At 38.1% G+C, this 19,004-nt stretch overlaps 1 protein-coding gene across 2 annotated transcripts in view; it reads right to left on the bottom strand.

Moving 5' to 3' along the window:
• Positions 1-19,004, bottom strand: part of KIF4A (kinesin family member 4A) — a 130,206-nt gene that overhangs the window by 31,594 nt on the left and 79,608 nt on the right. For both annotated transcript variants that reach the window (XM_027533748.1, XM_027533749.1), the window contains exons 15-20: positions 18,490-18,675; positions 11,467-11,570; positions 10,026-10,170; positions 7,332-7,442; positions 2,764-2,847; positions 2,197-2,310 (exon numbers count right to left, since the gene is read on the bottom strand). In XM_027533748.1, coding sequence (XP_027389549.1) covers positions 2,197-2,310; positions 2,764-2,847; positions 7,332-7,442; positions 10,026-10,170; positions 11,467-11,570; positions 18,490-18,675 — 744 coding nt within the window. The remainder of the gene's footprint in view (positions 1-2,196; positions 2,311-2,763; positions 2,848-7,331; positions 7,443-10,025; positions 10,171-11,466; positions 11,571-18,489; positions 18,676-19,004) is intronic.

Genomic DNA, 19,004 nt, shown 5'->3' with positions numbered 1-19,004 from the left:
TTTGATCCCCGGTTAGGGAATTAAGATCCTGCAAACTGTGTGGTGTAGCCAAAAAAAAAAAATTATATCCATTCAAGATAAGAACTCACAGCAAACTAAGAACAGATAAGAACATTCTCAAGCTGATAAAGGACCTCTATGAAAAACCTACAGCTAATATCACACTTAATAGTAAAGACTGAATATTGTTCCCCTGAGATCAGGAACAGAAGGGTTTCTACTGTCATTTCTCCTATTCAGTGTCATCCTGAATGTCCTAGCCAATGCAATAGGGCAAATAAAATAAATAAAAGACATATATATTATAAAAGAAGAGATAAAACTGAATTTATGGATGGCATGATTATCTATGTAGAAAGTCCCAGAGAACCTACAAAATAGCTACAAAACTAATGAAGGCAGAAGATAAAAATTAATATACAAAAGTCAACTGTATTTCTATATACTAGCACTGAACAACTAGATAAATAATTTGGCAGTTTCTTGTAAAGTTACACATCCACTTACATTGTTGTTGCTGTTCACGTGCTAAGTTGTGTCTGCCTCTTTGCGACCCCATGGGCTGCAGCACGCCAGGCTTCCCTGTCCTTTATATGGTCACACTTACCATATGACCAAGCAATCTCACTCTTAGGTATTTACTCAAGTGAATGACTGACTACCTTTGTTATACAGAAACCTGTATGAGAATGTTTTTATAACCGCTTTATTCATGAGCACCAAAAACTAGGAGAAAAACGACTCCAAGGTAACCTTTAAATGATTAGATAAAGTGAATAGATAAAGGAACATCCATACAATGGAATAATATAGGCAACAGCATGGATGAGCTTCCCTTGTGGCTCAGTGGTAAAGAATCCACCTGCCAATGCAGGAGACACAGGATATGTGGGTTCAGTCCGTGGGTGGGGAAAATCCCCTGGAGGAGGAAATGGCAACCCACTCTGGTATTCTTGCCTGCAAAATCTCATGAACAGAGGAGCCTGGCAGGCTACAGTCCATGGGGTCGCAAAGAGTTGGACGTGACAGTACACACAGACACACATGGATGAATTTCAAATGCCTTATTCTAAGTGAAAGAAGCCATACTGTATGTTTCCAGTTAAATGACATGGATACAATGCAAAGTGAAAACAGTAATGACAGAATGCAGATCAGTGTTTATGAAAGGCCGGGGATGGATGTGGGAGATGACTACAAAGTGTTACAGGGCAATTTGGAGGGGATAAGTATTCTATATTTTGATAATAACCAGTTTTAACATCAAACTTACAGAACTGTACTACACTAAAAAGGGTAAATCTTACTGTATGTCAGTTATATTGTAATAAAATAAACTGGAAAAAAATCAATGCCATTTGCCATACTGAGTAAAAACAAATCATAAGATCATCTCAAGAGGATTCAGAAAAAACTTTTGGAAAAACCCAACATCCAGTCATGATAAAAACCTTTCAGCAAACTAGGAATAGATAAGAACTTATTCAATCTGATACAAAAACCTATAGCTAATATACTTAACGGTGAAAGACTGAAAGCTATCCTTCTAAAATTAGGAACAAAGCAAGGATGTCCTCTTTTCATCTATTCTACTGATATTTTACTAGAGGTTCTAGCAAGTACAATTAGGTAAGAAAGGCTTTTTTTAGGGCATACAGAGTGGGCAAGGATAAATAAAATTGTCCCTATGTGCAGATGACATGATCATCTACATAGAAAATCCAGTGACAGAAAGCAGATTAATGGATGCCTGGAGATGGAGGGGTAGAAGGATAGATTGGGTATGGGAGGGAGGGATTACAAAAGTGGACAAAGAAAGTTTTGAGCCTGATGGACACTGACATTATCTTGATTGTGGTGATGATTTAAAGGTGTATATCTGTGTCAAAACTTTTAAAAATGTACACATTAAAGATGTATAATTTATTGTAGGTCAAATATACCTCGATAAAATTGTTAAAAAATTTTATCTGCTCAAAGTTTATGACCAACAGGGATCAAGACTCAGGAACAGAAAGAGTTCACTACTCCTATTCTTTAACAACCATTTGGAGGTAATCATATCTTTGGGAAATAAGGTTTTCAGGTAGAACTTCAGATTTTGTAATGTTTACTTCTAAATAAAAAGAAAGCAACTTCCCATTTTCCCCTGTCCCCAGTGTACATAAGACAAATGGTGGTTCAAGCTGTCCATACCTTCACTCGAGCCGCAGTGCCCTCCATTCCACGACTCTGAGACTCTTTCCGCTTATCTGCGACCTCTCGCTGTTTTTGGAGAGCATCCTTGAGACGCTTGTTGGCAGCTGCTGCCTAAATAAAAATGGTTCATAGTAATGTTGAATTAAAGGGTATGAAAGAAGAACATTCTTATTTCTAGCATAAAAATTCTATGGGTCTAAATTCTATAGGAACCACATTTCTAAGTCCCCATGTACATAACACTGGTTATGGCTTAAGAGCCTAGGGGAAGTACACATTTCAAGGAAGTACTGCAGACTGATAGTATCTAGAAATGTCATACATCAGTATTCCTTTTTTTTTTTTTTTGTAAAGAAGCAAGTCCAATCAGGAAAAAATCCTTATTTGAATACTGCCATTTTCAGCAGATTTTATGCTTGACCAACAGGGATCAAGACTCAAATTGCTGTCAAGGTTGGTATCCCTGGTTTCTCAGGACACTGGCTCATTTAAGGGATGCTATTCTACCAGCATCTAAGCCTGAAAGTGATAATATACTTGACCTAGCAGACTGGATTTTCTTACCTCCTCAGTTTTACGTCTGAGCACATTAGACTGTTTCTGGAAGTTTCTTTCAAGTTTGAGCAGTTCATATTGCCTCTTGCGGTCCTAAGAAGAAAAGAGTCAGATTTTTAATTGCTATTCAGCTAGTTAAAATAAAACCTTATAATGTAACTGAAGAGTCTTTCAACAGTACAGTCATTATGGAAAGCAGAATGAAAATTCCTTAAAAAATCAAAAATAGAGACCATATGATCTGATAATCTCACTACTGAGTATCCATGCAAAGGAAATGAAATCGGTATCTTGAAGAGATACCTAAATTCCCATACTCATTGCAGCATTATTCACAATAACCAAGCTATGGAAATAACCTAAGTTGACAAAAGTTGTTGACAACGAATGGATAAAGAAAATGTGGAATATATTGCTGCCTGAACAACACAAGGTTAGGGGTGTCAACTCTCATGCAATCAAAAATTTGTGTGTAACTTTACAGTTGGCCCTCCATATCTGTGGTTCTGCATCCATACATTCAACCGATCGTGGATAGTATAGTGCATGTGTGCTAAGTCTCTTCAGTTGTGTCCTACTCTTTGCAACACTATGGACAGTAGTCTGCCAGACTCCTCTGTCCATGGGATTCTCCAGGCAAAAATACTGGAGTGGGTTGTCATGCTCTCCTCCAGGGGATCTTCCTGACCGAGGGATCGAATGTCTTTTATGTCTTCTGCATTGGGAGGTGGGTTTCTTACCACTAGCACCACCTGGGAAGCCCCTGAATAGTATAGTAGTGTAGTATTTACTATTGGAAAAAAAACATGTGTAAGTTGACCCATTAAGTTCAAATCCATGTTGTTCAAGGGTCAATTGTATACACAATGGAATATTATTCATTCACAAACAAGAAGGAAATCCTGCCATTTGAAACAACGTGGATGAACCTGGAGGTCATTATGGTAAATGAAATAAACCAGACTGAGAAAGACAAATACTATATGATCTCTTATATGTGCTAAGTCATCTCAGTCGTGTCTGACTCTTTGTGACCCTATGGACCGCAGCCTACTAGGCTTCTCTGTTCATGGGATTTTCCAGGCAAGAATACTGGAGTGGGTTGCCATGCTCTCTTCCAGGGAATCTTCCCAACCCAGGGATCGAACCCACGTCCTCTGCATTGTCAGGCAGCTTCTTTACCACTAGCATCACCTGGGAAGCCCTCTCACTTATATACAGAATCTAAAAAAGTTGAACTCATATAACCAGAGAGTAGAATGGTAGTTATCAGAGACTGAGGAGGGGGGTGAAGAAAATGGGGAAAGGTTGGTAAAAGGGTATAAACTTTTAGTTATAGTGTATAACAAAGTAACTATAGTTAACAATACTATATTGTATACTTAAATCTGCTAAGAGAGTAGATCTTAAGTGTTCTCACACTGAAAATAAAGGGTAACTATGTGAGGTCATGGATTTGCTGGAATCAGAAAATGTCATATTTCCAAGCTTCTTCTCTTTCAAGATTGTTATGACTATTCTGGGTCACTTGCATTTCCATATGAATTTTAGGATAAACGTGTGAATTTCTATAAATAAGCTAGACAAAATTTGGTTGGGATTGTGTTGAATCTGTAGATCAATCTTGGGGTATTCCAACCTAATATTAAGTCTTCCCACTCATGAGCAGGGTTATTTTTCTTTTCACTTAGATCTTCAATTAATTAAAGGATGTTTTGTAGTTTTTAGTATGCAAGTCTTAAACACTTGTTTTGTTAAGCTTATTCCTAAGTATTTTATTCTTATTGATATTATTATAAATGGAATTGTCTTAATTTCATTTTCAAATTGTTAGTTTTTAGTGAAGAGAAATATAACCAAATTTTGTGCATTGAACTTATATCCTGCAACCCTCCTGCTCATGTATTTGTTCTAACAGTTTTCAGTTGATTCTCTAGGATTTTCTATATACAAGATCATGTCATCTCTAACAGAGATAGTTTTGCCTTTTCCTTTTCAATCTAGATGCCTTTCATATATCTTACTTGCCTAAGTGTCCTGGCTAGAAACTCCAGGACAATGTTGAATAGAAGTGGTGAGAGTGGATGCCCTTGTCTTGTTCCTGATTTGATGAGAATTCAGCTGTTAATTTTATTGGGATTTCTCCATATGTGATGAGTCATTTTATTTTGCTGCTTTTAAGTTTTTTGTCTTTGTCTTTCAACATTTGGACATGATGTGTCTTGGGTGTGGATCTCTGTAAATTTATCCTACTTGTAGTTGATTGAACTTCTTAGATGTGTAATGTTTTTTTTAAATCAAATTTAGAAGGTTTTCAGTCATTAGAATATTTTGACTGTTGTTTCATTTATTGTTCTCATGAGCTACCAGTCTCCTCCTAATTGTTCACTACCAAAATTTCCATAGTTTTTGACAGCACATTTAGGTTTTAACTTCCCCAGATTCTGTTGCGAAATAAAGCCAGTCCCCTTAGGGAAAACTTCATTCCTATGGCCTGCCTCTCCCCCGGGCAGAACCATCTGTACCACTGTTTAGGACCTGGTGGGACAGCAGCCCATTTCTCTGAGTGACATCTCTGTTCTAGGATTAGGATGCTGAGCAGGGGCAGCATACCCTATTTTTCTTGGTTTGCCTCTCTTGACATGGAACCTACATCCTATCATTAGAGGGGTTAGGATAGTCAGACCCCAGTAGTTGTGGTCTTCTGCAGCAGGGGTAGAGCTTCCACTCTGTACACGGGGGTGAGATGGAAGAAGGGATCCCCAGACCTCTTGGCTGTTTTTACTCAAAAAAAAAAAAAAAAAAGCTTCAGCAAAATGGAGCTGTTGGGTAGGAGGGAGGGAGTTGCTTGAAGCTCAAAGGCTACAGACTCTTTGCTGTTCTTATTGAGATTAAATAGATTTCCTGGAATGAGCATTACTTCCTTATGCCCTTAAGATAATTTCCAGAGACTTTTAATGGTTGTTTTAATAAATGTCACCAGTTGCACTTCTTTTGCTGGGAAGAGAGTCCACAAAGCTCCTTGTGCCACCATTCCTAAAACATTTCTCTCATTTTTTGACTCAATATATCACATTCTGGCCTGTTCTAAAAATGATCCCAAATTAATGTTCTTTCCTGTGCTTTCTAAGATCACTGTTACTATTCTAATCCAGGTCCCTATTATCTTTCTGGATGATGCAATAGCTGCTTGTGTTCTGGCCTCTAGATTCCTAATACTTTAGTTTGTTTAACACCTGAAGCCCAGATGTATCTTGGAAAGCAGTACTTTGCTGATATTACTTTGTTTCTCAAAAATCCTAAAAATCTTTAAACTAACAAAATAAATTTCAAATTTCCTGAATCTTTAACAATCCAGCTTCAACTTGTCTTTCCAATGAAATCTTCTCTGACTATCCTTCATCCAACATGGATCATTTGCTATTCCTTGAAAATTCCGACAAAGCTGTTATCTCTGTGTCTTCATTCCTGTTCTTCCATTTATCTGGAATGCTGGCATTTACCTCTGTCAAAATCCTCCCTATTGTTCAAGGCCTTTTCAGTTATCATCTTTTTAGTCCAACTAGAAGTGTGGTTCCCTTTCTTAACTACATTGGCATTTTAGACTATTTGTAAAGTACAAGTCTCTTTATTTCTTGTATTGAAGAAAACTATGCTTAATTTTTTATGGTTTTAATTTTTTTGTTTATTCTTATAAAAAGATAGGAACTGTTTTCAGACCTTTGAAAAATTCCATGAGTTTTTTAAACCTTCTAAATAATTTTTAATTACTTTAGAAATATTTTAATTTAAAAATATTTTTAAATAAAACATTTTTAAAAAACGGTACACTCTTTTTCTTAAACATTTTCTTTTCTAATTAGTCTCCAGTGTATGTATTTGGTAACCACCTGGGCTGAACCTTGCTGGATGTCAGAACAACAATAAAAAAAGGGAGGTGGGAGGAAGGTTCAAGAGGGAGGTGACATATGTACACCCATGGCTGACCAATGAGGATACAAGGCAGAAACCAACACTGCAAAGCAACCCCTGCCAGCCAAAAATAAACAATTTTTTATAAAGTAAACAAATTAAAAAAAATAAAAAATTATTTTCATTATTTTCTGCTTTCCTGATTATTATCCTCCCTGGTACTACATTACATGCAAATATTACATAAACTTCACTATCTTAACATCACTCTCAAATTAATATATTGGAACACTAACTTGTTGAAGAAAACCATGTTTATGTCCCACTTTCCCATTTAGACAAGATATTCTCTTTTCACAACAGATTTCTTTTATAATGCTCAGTAAAAAATAAAACTACCATCACCTTTAGAAATTATATTCTACCACTCTTTGTAGATAAGACATTCTTCAAGGGCAGAACATGTATACTACTCATCTTTCTATTTTCCATGGTATCTAGTGGATAGTACCTTGCACATAGTAGACGTTTAAAAAAAAACGTCATGTTAAATTCATGAATACATCATATATTTAGAGATCCAGTTGTTACAAGAGAGGCTTTAATGCTAGTCAGCCCAGAAAAGGGTTCATTAGTTAGGACTCTGAGAAGTTGCAGTTACTTACCCGTTCTTTTAACTGGATTACTTCTTTGTCTTTTTGTTGCTTCCATTGTCTAAACCTCTCTGCATCCTCTTTCATCTGACGCATTAACTGTACCCGCTGGTTTTTTATCACCTATGAAAACAAAAATCAGCACAACAGTAGTCACCTGCATTTATTCTGGGCTGATATACAGATGGATAGACTAACCATTAAGGAAAGAAAATCCAGAGCTGAGCTGAAAAGTTTGCCAACAGATTTTCTGATTATGCTTGCAATACTCCTTACTATGCTTGCACAGGGTTTCCAAGTATAGACTATACAAATAGACACTCTGAACAAATAATAGAAAAAAATAGTTCAGTCACTCAGTCCTGTCCAACTCTTTGTGACCCCATGGACTGCAGCATGCCAAGCTTCTTTGTTCTTCACCAACTTCTGGAGCTAGCTCAAATTCATGTCCATCAAGTTGGTGATGCCATCCAACTATCTCATCCTCTGTCATCCACTTCTCCTCCTGCCTTCAATCTTTCCCAGCATCAGGGTCTTTTCTAAAGAGTCAGTTCTTCACATCAGGTGGAGCTGATATTGGAGTATCAGATATACTTGCAAAGTATTGGAACTTCAGATTCAGCATCAGTCCTTCCAATGAATATTGAGCAGTGATTTCCTTGAGGACGGACTGGTTGGAACTCCTTGCAGTCCAAGGGACTCTCAAGAGTCTTCTCCAACAGCACAGTTCAAAAGCATCAATTCTTCAGTGCTCAGCTTTCTTTAAGGTCCAACTCTCACATCCATACATGACTACCGGAAAAACCATAGCTTTAACTAGATGGACCTTTGTCCACAAAGTAATGTCTCTACTTTTTAATATGCTGTCTAGGTTGCTGCTGCTGCTGCTGCTAAGTCACTTTAGTCATGTCCGACTCTGTGTGACCCCATAGATGGAAGCCCACCACACTCCCCCATCCCCGGGATTCTCCAGGCAAGAATACTGGAGTGGGTTGCCATTTCCTTCTCCAATGTGTGAAAGTGAAAAGTGAAAGGGAAGTCGCTCAGTCGTGTCCGACTCTTAGTGACCCCATGGACTGCAGCCTACCCGGCTCCGCTGTTCATGGGATTTTCCAGGCAAGAGTACTGGAGTGGGGTGCCATCGCCTTCTCCAGCTGTCCAGGTTGGTCATAGCTTTCTTCCAAGGAACAAGTGTCTTTCAATTCCATGCTGCAGTCACCATCTGCAGTGATTTTGGAGCCCCCCAAAATAAAGTCTCTCACTGAAAACAAAGTGCCATGAAGTGATGGGACTGGATGCTATGATCTTCGTTTTTTGAATGTTGAGTTATAAGCCAGCTTTTTCACTTTCCTCTGTCATCCTCAAGAGGTTCTTTAGTTCCTCTTGGATTTCTGCCATAAGGGTGGTACCATCTGCATATCTGAGGCTATTGATATTTCTCCCGGCAATCTTGATTCCAGCTTGTGCTTTATCCAGCCAGGCACTTCTCATGATGTACTCTGCATATAAATTAAATAAGCAAGGTGACAATATACAGCCTTGACATGCTCCTTTCCCAATTTGGAACCAGTCTGTTGTTCCATGTCCAGTTCCAACTGTTGCTTCTTGACCGGCATACAGATTTTGCAGGAGGCAAGTAAGGTGGTCTGCTATTCCCATCTCTTGAAGAATTTTCCAGTTTGTGGTAATCTGTACATTCAAAGGATTTAGCATAGTCAATGAAGCAGATGTTTTTCTGGAATTCTCTTGCTTTTTCTATGATCCAAGGGATGTTGGCAATTTGATCCCTGATTCCTCTGTGTTTTCTAAATCCAGCTTGAACATCTGGAAGTTCATGTACTATTGAAGCCTCACTTGAGAATTTTGAGCATTACTTTGCTAGTGTGTGAGTGCAACTGTGCGGTAGTTTGAACATTTTTTGGCATTGCCTTTCTTTGGGATTGGAATGAAAATTGACCTTTTCCAGTCTTGTGGCCACTGCTGAGTTTTCCAAATTTGCTGGCATATTGAGTACAGCACTTTTACAGCATTATATTTTAGGATTTGAAGTAGCTTAGCTGGAATTCTATCACCTCCACTAGCTTTGCTCATAGTGATGCTTCCTAAGGCCCACTTGATTTCGCATTCTAGGATGTCTGGCGGTAGTTGAGTGATTACACCATTGTGGTTGTCTGGGTCATTAAGATCTTTTTTGTATAAAAAATGTACCTACAAGCTAAAACCAGCTCTAAATTCACTGCATATAAATGGAATTTCAAGGAAGTATCTACTAAGTCTCAAGGACAAATCTACCTAGCAACCACTGTATTCAAATAGGTTCAGTACAATGACCTGTAACCACCACTTTGTAGATGTCAGAAGTCAAACATCAGTGACCGAAAATTCTCTCTAGGTGTCAGTCATTTTGTAATCACTTTGCAGAATTATTCCACATGAGCATGGAAAGTGGTCAAAATATCACCACTAAATATTAAGGTATCCTTGCCCTTTGGTTTCAGAGAATCTAACATTAAAATTCTGAATGTCAAAACTGAGTTTTGTTATTCAAATTATAGATGACTACTATCACAATGTCCTTACAAAAACGACATTTGCGGAGATTCAAGCTACTTACTCACTTGAAAACACCTTTGTAGTATAATTCTAATAGAACACCTATGGTTGTTAAGTTTCTACAGGGTAAATGCAAGGATGAGAGTTTATTACTCGTATTTCCTGGTTCAGTTTGGAGACGGTATGCTCTGTGGATTCTTTCAGCTTCAGAAGTTTAGACTGTTCATTCAGTTTCTTCTTCAGATCAGCTATTTGACCCTCTAGCTCCTGGAGACGTTTCCGGCGGCGCTCACTCAACCTAAACACAGATTTTGTAGGAATGAGGACTAGCAGGAGCAAAGTCTGATTTCAAAAGACATAATATTAGACTTTCAGGTTTATACCCTTGATATATATAATATAGGTGACCAGTCATATAGCCATCTTAAATAAGGAAGACTGGATTTCCCTGGTAGTTCAGTGGATAAGAATCTGCCTGCCAATGCCAGGACCAGGGTTCAATTCCTGGTCTTGGAAGATTCCACATGCCTTGGGGCTACCAAGCCCGTGCCCCACAACCACTGAGCCCACTTGCCACAACTACCAAAGCCCGCACATCCTAGAGCCTGTGCTCTGTAACAAAAGAAGTCCGGGCACTGCAGCTAGAGAGTACTCCCCACTCGCTGCAATTAGGGAAAGCCTGTGCACAGCAACAAAGACCTGGCACAGCCAAAAATAAATAAATAAATAGACATTAAAAAAATGAATACTACCCCCAAAACTAAAACTGTCTCAAAAATTAGAGCTTAATACAAAGAGTAAAGGAAATTTTTTGAGTATATAACTATGCAGTTGTCTCAATACTACTCCCCGCCGGCCCCGCGCCACCGCCACTTTGTGTTAAAAGGATGGTTCTTTAAAAGCATTTCACTTCACTTTAGTTATAAGGAATTATTCTGATGATTGTTACATAAGCCTGAGATAGAAAGCAAACATTCAACATAACTTCTAAGAACATGAATTTTGGATACTATAGAGAAATAGAATCACTGAGTAAAAAGAAGGTAGAATAGCCAATAAGGCAAAGGTCTAAGGGACAGTGGGATATTCCGGTGATTTGTCTTGGCTTTATTCTTAACTGACTATATTCTGACTATATTCTTAAGGGATGGCTAGATTGTTTTCATTTACTAGCCTGAATATTAATTCTATTCAGAAGCTAATTTACCATTAGCACAGGGACCAAGAAACTGCTGGTCTGGTAGGTCTGATAATCTTTCAAAATCTAGCTCAAATGCTAACTTCTTTTAAAGCCTTCCTTGATTATGCCACCCTGAACTGATATCTTCTGCCTCTGAACTCTTAAAGTGATTACTGCCTAAGAAATTTATTTGGCTACTAATCACATGCTGTGTTATGGTATTCTTTTACTGTCACCATGAAATGATATTTAAAATCTCAATTCCTTTAACTTTATTTCGTTTTAGGTCTCCTCTCCATAATTAGGTTTAAATCCTCTAAGGGCAGGAAATGGCTCTTTTACTTTTCTATTTCCTCTACAGCTCTTCACACACAGTTAGGAACGTGAAATAGTATTTATTGACTATATTCTTACTTGGCTTGGTTGACATCCTTCTTTGCTGTTTGAAGTTCAAGAACCAATTCTTCTTTTTCCTTTTGCAAATTGATGACTTCCAATTCTAGATTTTTTATGTTATCCTAGAAATGTTATAGGTTGAGAGAAAGAAAGCATTACAAGGTAAAGGAAGAAAATCACTTCAACATTTCACATCTTAAGGAACTACGCATTCAATTTCTACCACTTCAGTTGAACACTAAAAACATTTCTACTTGATTTGATGGAGATTAAAGTTATGTAGTGGGAAAAGTACCAACTTGGAATCCAAAGGCCTAGATTTGAACCTTGAGTCCAGCATACTCTATGTAAATAACTTAAGGAAAGCCATTTCATCTCTTTTAGCCTTAGTTTCTATGTAAAAAAGAGCTAACATGGCAGGTCTAAGACTTATCAGTCCTAAAAACAGATCTGCTTGCAAGTTGGACCTAGGCTCAAATCTGGGAACTTGGATTTTGGTAGGATTCCCACAGTTTCCTAACTGTTAAGAGTGGCTCATTATGCCTGGACTGTGCAAGCAATATGACTTACCCTGAGCACACTGCTTTCCTTCTGGGAGTCTAGAATTTTCATATGTGCTAGGGAGAGAATGCCTACATGGATTAACCCTGCTAACAATCCTGGATTCCTAGGCTCATGGGAGCTTCCCTGATAGACAACATTTCACACATTGTTAAAACCCATTGCTGGAGGAATTAAGTACATACCATGTGACTCCATTGGAAGAAGACTCTTGGAAGCACTCAGTTTCCTACAGACTTTGCCCCACGTGCTTTTTCCCTTTGCTGATTTTGTTTTGTGTACTTCCACTATAATAAACCTTAGCTGTGAGTATGACTATACTTGAGTCCTGTGATTCCTCCTGGTGAACTGCTGAACCTGGGGGTGGTCTCATCTATGTAAACAATTAACAACACTATCTACCTCACAGGTTGTTGGGAAGATCAAATAAGACAAAAAAGTAAAAATTTTGTAAACTGTAAAGAGCTGCACGTTCTTGTATCTAGAACTTTCAAATGTATGCATGTAACAGCAACTGCAGTTCTGCATGCATTTAGAGAACAAATTCTAGAAATGAAAGTTTGGTAGCTCTTCCAAGATTGGGAAAACTCAATGAATAGATTCCTTTCTGCTCTCACAGGAAACTGGCTGAATGAGTGGTTAGTATCCAAGAAGATTATATAAAGGCCTTCGACCAGTATTGAAATGAGACAAAGAAGCAAGGGCAGGTTAGTTAGGGCCGTATCTAAATAGGCAAGAGCTATTTTTCAAGAAATACACTTTTAGTCATTTCAATATGAACAATGATCGCTTCTTGGTCTTTTGGCTAAGATCAAGGGTAATATGAACAATGAAAACCAATCTCACTGCTTTAAATACCCTGTATATTTAAACTGACAATAATGTATGTGTGTGTACTTACAGAAGTAACACATGAAAACATTCTTACAAAAAATAATCCAGATAATACATATAAAGGGCAAGTTCCCTTGACTGCCCCACCCCTGCCAAAATTCCAGACCTCTCTCCAGAAGTAACCATTGTCATCAGCTTGGTCCAGATCTTCCAGACACTTCTTCCTAGACATTTACATACTATGTATCTGGACATGTACATATTCTAGACATTTACATGGAAGTGTGTGCATTTATTTATTAAATATGTTGTGGCAAATGCCTAGAACATATATGTAAATAGATTTGAAAATAATATATATACATACACATGCATATATGTACATGTATGTAGATACCTACTGCTGCTGCTGCTGCTAAGTCGCTTCAGTCGTGTCTGACTCTGTGCAACCCCATAGATGGCAGCCCACCAGGCTCCCCTGTCCCTGGGATTCTCCAGGCAAGAACACTGGAGAGGGTTGCCATTTCCTTCTCCAATGTGTGAAAGTGAAAAGTGAAAGGGAAGTCGCTCAGTCGTGTCCGACTCTTCGCGACCCCATGGACTTCAGCCTACCAGGCTCCACTGTCCATGGGATTTTCCAGGCAAGAGTACTGGAGTGGGTTGCCATTGCCTTCTCCGAGATACCTACTAAAATATGTTAAAGATAGAGTCACATTATACATAGATAACATTTTGCAACTTGCCTTTTTTAAAAAAGAACTTGGTCTTAGAGATTTATTTATATCAGTGCATACAGATCTCATTGTCTCAGTCTTTTTCTTTTTTGCCATAATGAAACATTCTTGTACATGCCTTCTGTGCACATGTGTAAGCCTCTTCTAGGGTAGAGACAAGTGGAATTACAGGTTCATGGGGGTACACATTTCCAATTTTAATAGATACAAATTGTCCACCAAAGTGGTTATTCCAATTGACACTCTAACTAGCTATGTATGAGAGTACTTGTTTCCCTGCACCCTTGTCAACACTTGATATTGCTACATTTCAAAATTTTTATTAATTGGATGGGTAAAAAAACAGTATCTCTTCATTATATATGCCACATTCAGTCAATCATTATCTCACTGGCTCTACAAGGGAAATAATTAAAATCGTTGACTACTGTGCTATTATAATTCATGGTAATCTGCACTAACCAGCACTTATATCTCCTCAAATTTTTCTATAGCAGGACTTCCCTAGTGGTCCAGTGGCTAAGGCTTCATTCTCCCAATGCAGGGGGCCCAGGATCCATCCCTGGCCAGGGAACTAGATCCCACATGCCGCAACTAAAGATCCTGTGAACTGCAACAAAGATCAAAGATCCCACATATCACAACTAAGACCTGGTGAGGCAAATAAATAAATAGATATTAATTTTTTTCTATAGAAATTCCTCACAGTGATAGGAAAATATTGTTTAGAACAAAGAACTACCTTTATTTCTTAGAAGACATTTACATGTGATTAAAAGGTACAGTTAACACTAAGAATTTATTTCCTTTTAACTTTAAAGTTTGGAAGCTCAAGCATATTTGATTCCAAGGGGAAAAAACGGATACGTTATCTTGCTACACCTATAGCTCTAGCTCATTACCAGCACCCATCATAGGATCAGAAGTACACTGAGGAAACATATGTTCCTGAGCTTCTAGGCAAAAGTACAAGAGAGGAATAATTTCTCAACCTTATCATTAATCCTTTGTTTATCCTGAAAAGGCCAAAATACATTTGACCTAAAAAAGTGTGCATTGTATGTCCTGTTAATATGGAGGATTGAGCTATGTATTTAACTTGCCCTCTCTTGAAAACCTACTAAAATGACCTCCCCAAAGGATATAAATCAACAAGGATGAAGAGAGCAGTCAAGAAATTAAACAAACTTTTTTGGAAGAGGAAAAGAATTGTGTAAGTGGTAACTGACTTAGTAGAGTAAATTTAAAAAGTTAAACTATGACTCCCATAGGACAAATGTCAAGAAGAAACAAACCAATTTGTATCAGAACCACAAAGAGGAGCAAAGCTTTCCTCTCGGGAGAAGCTGAACCTGACAGGCTGAACTCATAGGCAGCAGACACAACAAAAGACGGGGATAAATTAACACACTATTGATAGGGGATTAAATAAGAAGTCTGTATATAACCAGAGAGACTTCAACTCTCCTATTTGCTCTGAGTTACCAGAAATAGGGCATATTGCTATTCTCCCCACACAACTCTAGGCAGGAGAATGAAAGATTTCTTTATTGGTAACTGACCAGCCCAGAGAAACCTATGCATAAAGAACTTCTTATTGGCTAATTATTTACTTATGGCTGTGCTGGGTCTTCTTTGCTACATGCAGGCTGTCTCTAATTGCAGTGAGTGGAGGCTATTCTTTGTTGCAGTACACAGGCTTCTCATTGTGGTGGCTTCTCCTATTGGCTATTAGTGTCTCACTCTTAAATATCAACGGATAACCACAAATCACTGGAAATTTGAAGGAAACGTCTTACACTAGAGAAAGACCAAATCAAATACACTAAAAAAAGGAATTTGAATGAAACAGAGGCAAGGCAGGAAGAAGAAGAGAAGTTCAACAAAATTTAATTTCTATCCTTAAAGATGAGTACTGGATCCATGAAAAAAAAAGAAGAGGTTATAAAAAGGAACAATTAGAGGATTTTTAAAAATCTTAGAAATAGGCAAATAAAAACATTTACCAGGAGTGGAAGGAAATCTCCCAGAGAGTGGAATAAAAAGACAAAGAAATAGAAAATACGAGGGAGGAGATAAGAAAAGCAGAGACTAAATCTCAGAGATCCAATATCTGGCTAAGAGGAGTGCAAGAAAAGAGAAAACAGAAAATAGTGATGGGCATTATTAAAGAAATAATACAAGAAAACTTCCCACTAGAGAAGAATACAAATTTCTAGATTGAAGGGACTCACGAAGCACAAAGCACAATATGGGAGAAGAGATACACACTAAGGCACATCATTGTGAAATTCAAGAATACCTGGGGACAAAGAAAAGATCCTGAAAGTTGCCAGAGGAGAGGAATATACAGGTCAAATAAAAAGAATCAGGGGTCTTCCCTGGCAGTCCACTGGTTAAGAATCCATGCTTCCAATGTAGGGGGGCTGTGGGTTTAATCCCTGACATGGGAATTAAGATCCCAAAAGCTGTTAGGTGTGCCCTCCTCCCCACAAAAAAAGTATCAAGAATTATAATGGATTTCTAATCAACAGCACTGGAAATATAATGGAGCAAATCTTTCAGGATTCTGAAGAAAAACAATTCCCACTGCAGAATTCTAAACCCAGACAAATTAACAAATGTAAGAAACAGCACTATCATTTCCACCACAACAAACAAAAAGCTATTTTCAGGCATGCAGTGAATGGTTTAAAACATTTTCCTTTCATGTACACTTTCTCAGAAAGCTATTTGTGTTGTACTCCACCAGCACAAAGAGGTAGCCCAAGAATGAGGAAGACATCGAATCGGTTTCAACACAGAGATGAGCAGTAAAGCACTGCTCCTAGTAAACAATGGTCCCAGGCTGATGGCTGGGCAGTAGGCCTAGAGAAAACAAACCAAGACAGAAGATAGGAGGGTTGTCTTCAAGAAAGAAATGGACTGATAAACTACCTGATACATTTGTTCTACTGAGAGGAGCTTTATAATTCTGTTAAGAAGTTATCTTTTACATTATTTTTGTTTCTTTCTTTAGCTGCGCTGGGTCTCAGTTGTGGCACAAAGGATCTCTGATCTTTAGTTAAGGCATGCAAAGTCTTAGTTGCAACATGTGGGATCTAGTTTCCTGACCAGGGATTGAACCTGGGCCCTTTCATTGGGAGCACAGAGGCTTAGCCACTGGACCACAAGGGAAGTTCTGAAGATAAATTATTTTTTTCTAAATTGTATTTATTTTGGCTATGTTAGGTCTTTGTTGCTGTGCAAAGGCTTTCTCTAGTTGTGGCGAGCCAGGGCTATTCTTTGTTGTGGTGCACAGGCTTCTCATTGCAGTGACATCTCTTGTTGCAGAGAATGAGCTCTAGCTGTATGGGCTCAGTAGTTGTGGCACTCAGGTTTAGTTGCTCTGCGACATGTGGGGTCTCCCCAGACTAGGGATCAAACCCATGTTCTCTGTATTGGCAGGCGGATTTTTAACCACTGGACCACCAGGGAAGTCCTCGGTGATAAATTATTGACTGGTACACAGAAGACTAAGTAAATGAAAAAATGAGATTATCATTATTAGTTGCACTGCTCGGCTTATGGGATCTTATTTCCCTGACCAGGGATTGAACCTGGGCCCATAGCCATGGAAGCCCCCACTGCTAGCTACTGGACTGCCAGGAAACTCCCCAAAATGAGTTTATTAGCTTCAGGAAATGCAAAAGACTGTACAAGAAAGAAAATGGAATCACATTATACTCTGTGGCTCAGCTATAAAACTTATGTAATCATAAAATTTAAACAGTAACTATTCATTTAATCAAAATCTGTGATACAGCCATTTTGAAAGATACAGGTGAGGCAATGTGCATGGGGGAATGTATACGAGAGCTAATATTCCCATCTTCCATAGTGGGAAGTCAATTGATAATGTATAAAAATTTTAAATTAACAACTATACTACCAACTCTTATCTAGAAATCTGGAGGTAAATGTCAGAGGAAACAGCTTTAAAAACTTAAAGTATAAGCCTAGGGAATAGGAGAGAAGGTAGTTTGCTTTTATTTTTCTGAGTATTGTATTATTTGACCTGTAAAAATGATATACATGCTCTTGTGTGACATAAAAAATAAGTTTTAAAAATGTTAAGACTGTGATAACAAAATGGAAACACAACCTCTACTGGCAACTTGGCTATTATTTTGGAAGCAACTTCTACTCTATAGAAAAAAAAAGTGGTGAAAATTACTTAGGAGAAACACTTTACTTAATTTCATTTTGAAAATTTACGGGAGCTGGTGGTAGAAATGTATAATATAGGGATTTCTTGAGAACAACATATAGGACTTTGGGGGTCTGAATAGGAAAACAGTCCATCCTCTCCCCTTCCAGTTCTGCTGACATCCCTTTGTGGATGGGAAACACTGGGCTACATGGGAAAATAAGGTCTGGAGCAAGGGTAACCTTGTGGACAACCTATGAGCCCAAGACTTGTCTTTAAGTAAAGACCTGATTTTAATTGGCAAGAACCACTGAGGACTAACATCAGGAAAGGCAGTTTACCCATTTGCCAGGTCATGGGACATCCATTACCAGTGTCCTCATAATTCTCTCTAGAACCCAGACCATCTACTGAGATGTACCTTCCTTAGAATCCCAGCATAGTTATTAGAACAATTCTCTACAAGTAAAGACCACATTTATTATAACATTATCTATTTACTAAATACCTGTTGTATAAGTAAGGTATTAGATTAAATGAAAGAAAATTACAGTTTCTTTATCCTGAATGTACCCTTCTGTGTTTAACCAACAGTACAACTCCAGTCATATTGTGCATTTTATGTTGCCTTATCATCATCAAAAACGGTGTGTCTGTTTTCTTCCCGTATAACTAAAGAAAGATGATCGACATGAATATCATGTGCCCTAGTAAATATTTAACCTGGTACTGGAAATGGATGGGCTGTAGTTGGTTGTCATTCTGAGTCATCTTCTTGGCTAAGGCCTCTTTCAGTGCAAGGGCTTTATTTAACTCAACCAGCTCCTTAGACATCTGAGCTTGACGTAGAGCATGCTGAGTGGTGAAAGCATCAGAAGACCTGCTGCTGTCTGGACTGTCGGCCTCTTGCTGGAAAAGATCAGGATAATGATTTGTAAGAGAAATAAGCAACTGGAGTTCTTAGGCACTGTTTCATCAAGTCTCACAGCCACTTCTCCATTATCAGTCCCTCTGTTCTTTTAAAACTGGCTTCTCATACATTTGCTTTAAACATCAGAAATAAATTGAGCAACCCATTTCCCTGCTCTCACAAGCACCTTATTTTTTATATCCTATGACTGACTTTTAGAATGAACCAAGTTTCTTGCTCTTTTCTTTATAGGTCTGGCCAACATTTCTTACTTTCACCTTATTCTAAGGAGTCCTTAGAGGAGAGAGGGCTCTGGAAATGGCACTTT

Source organism: Bos indicus x Bos taurus, chromosome X (assembly GCF_003369695.1).
Source record: "Bos indicus x Bos taurus breed Angus x Brahman F1 hybrid chromosome X, Bos_hybrid_MaternalHap_v2.0, whole genome shotgun sequence".
NCBI classification, from domain to species: Eukaryota; Metazoa; Chordata; class Mammalia; order Artiodactyla; family Bovidae; genus Bos; species Bos indicus x Bos taurus.
This window is presented reverse-complemented; position numbering and strand designations above follow the sequence as displayed.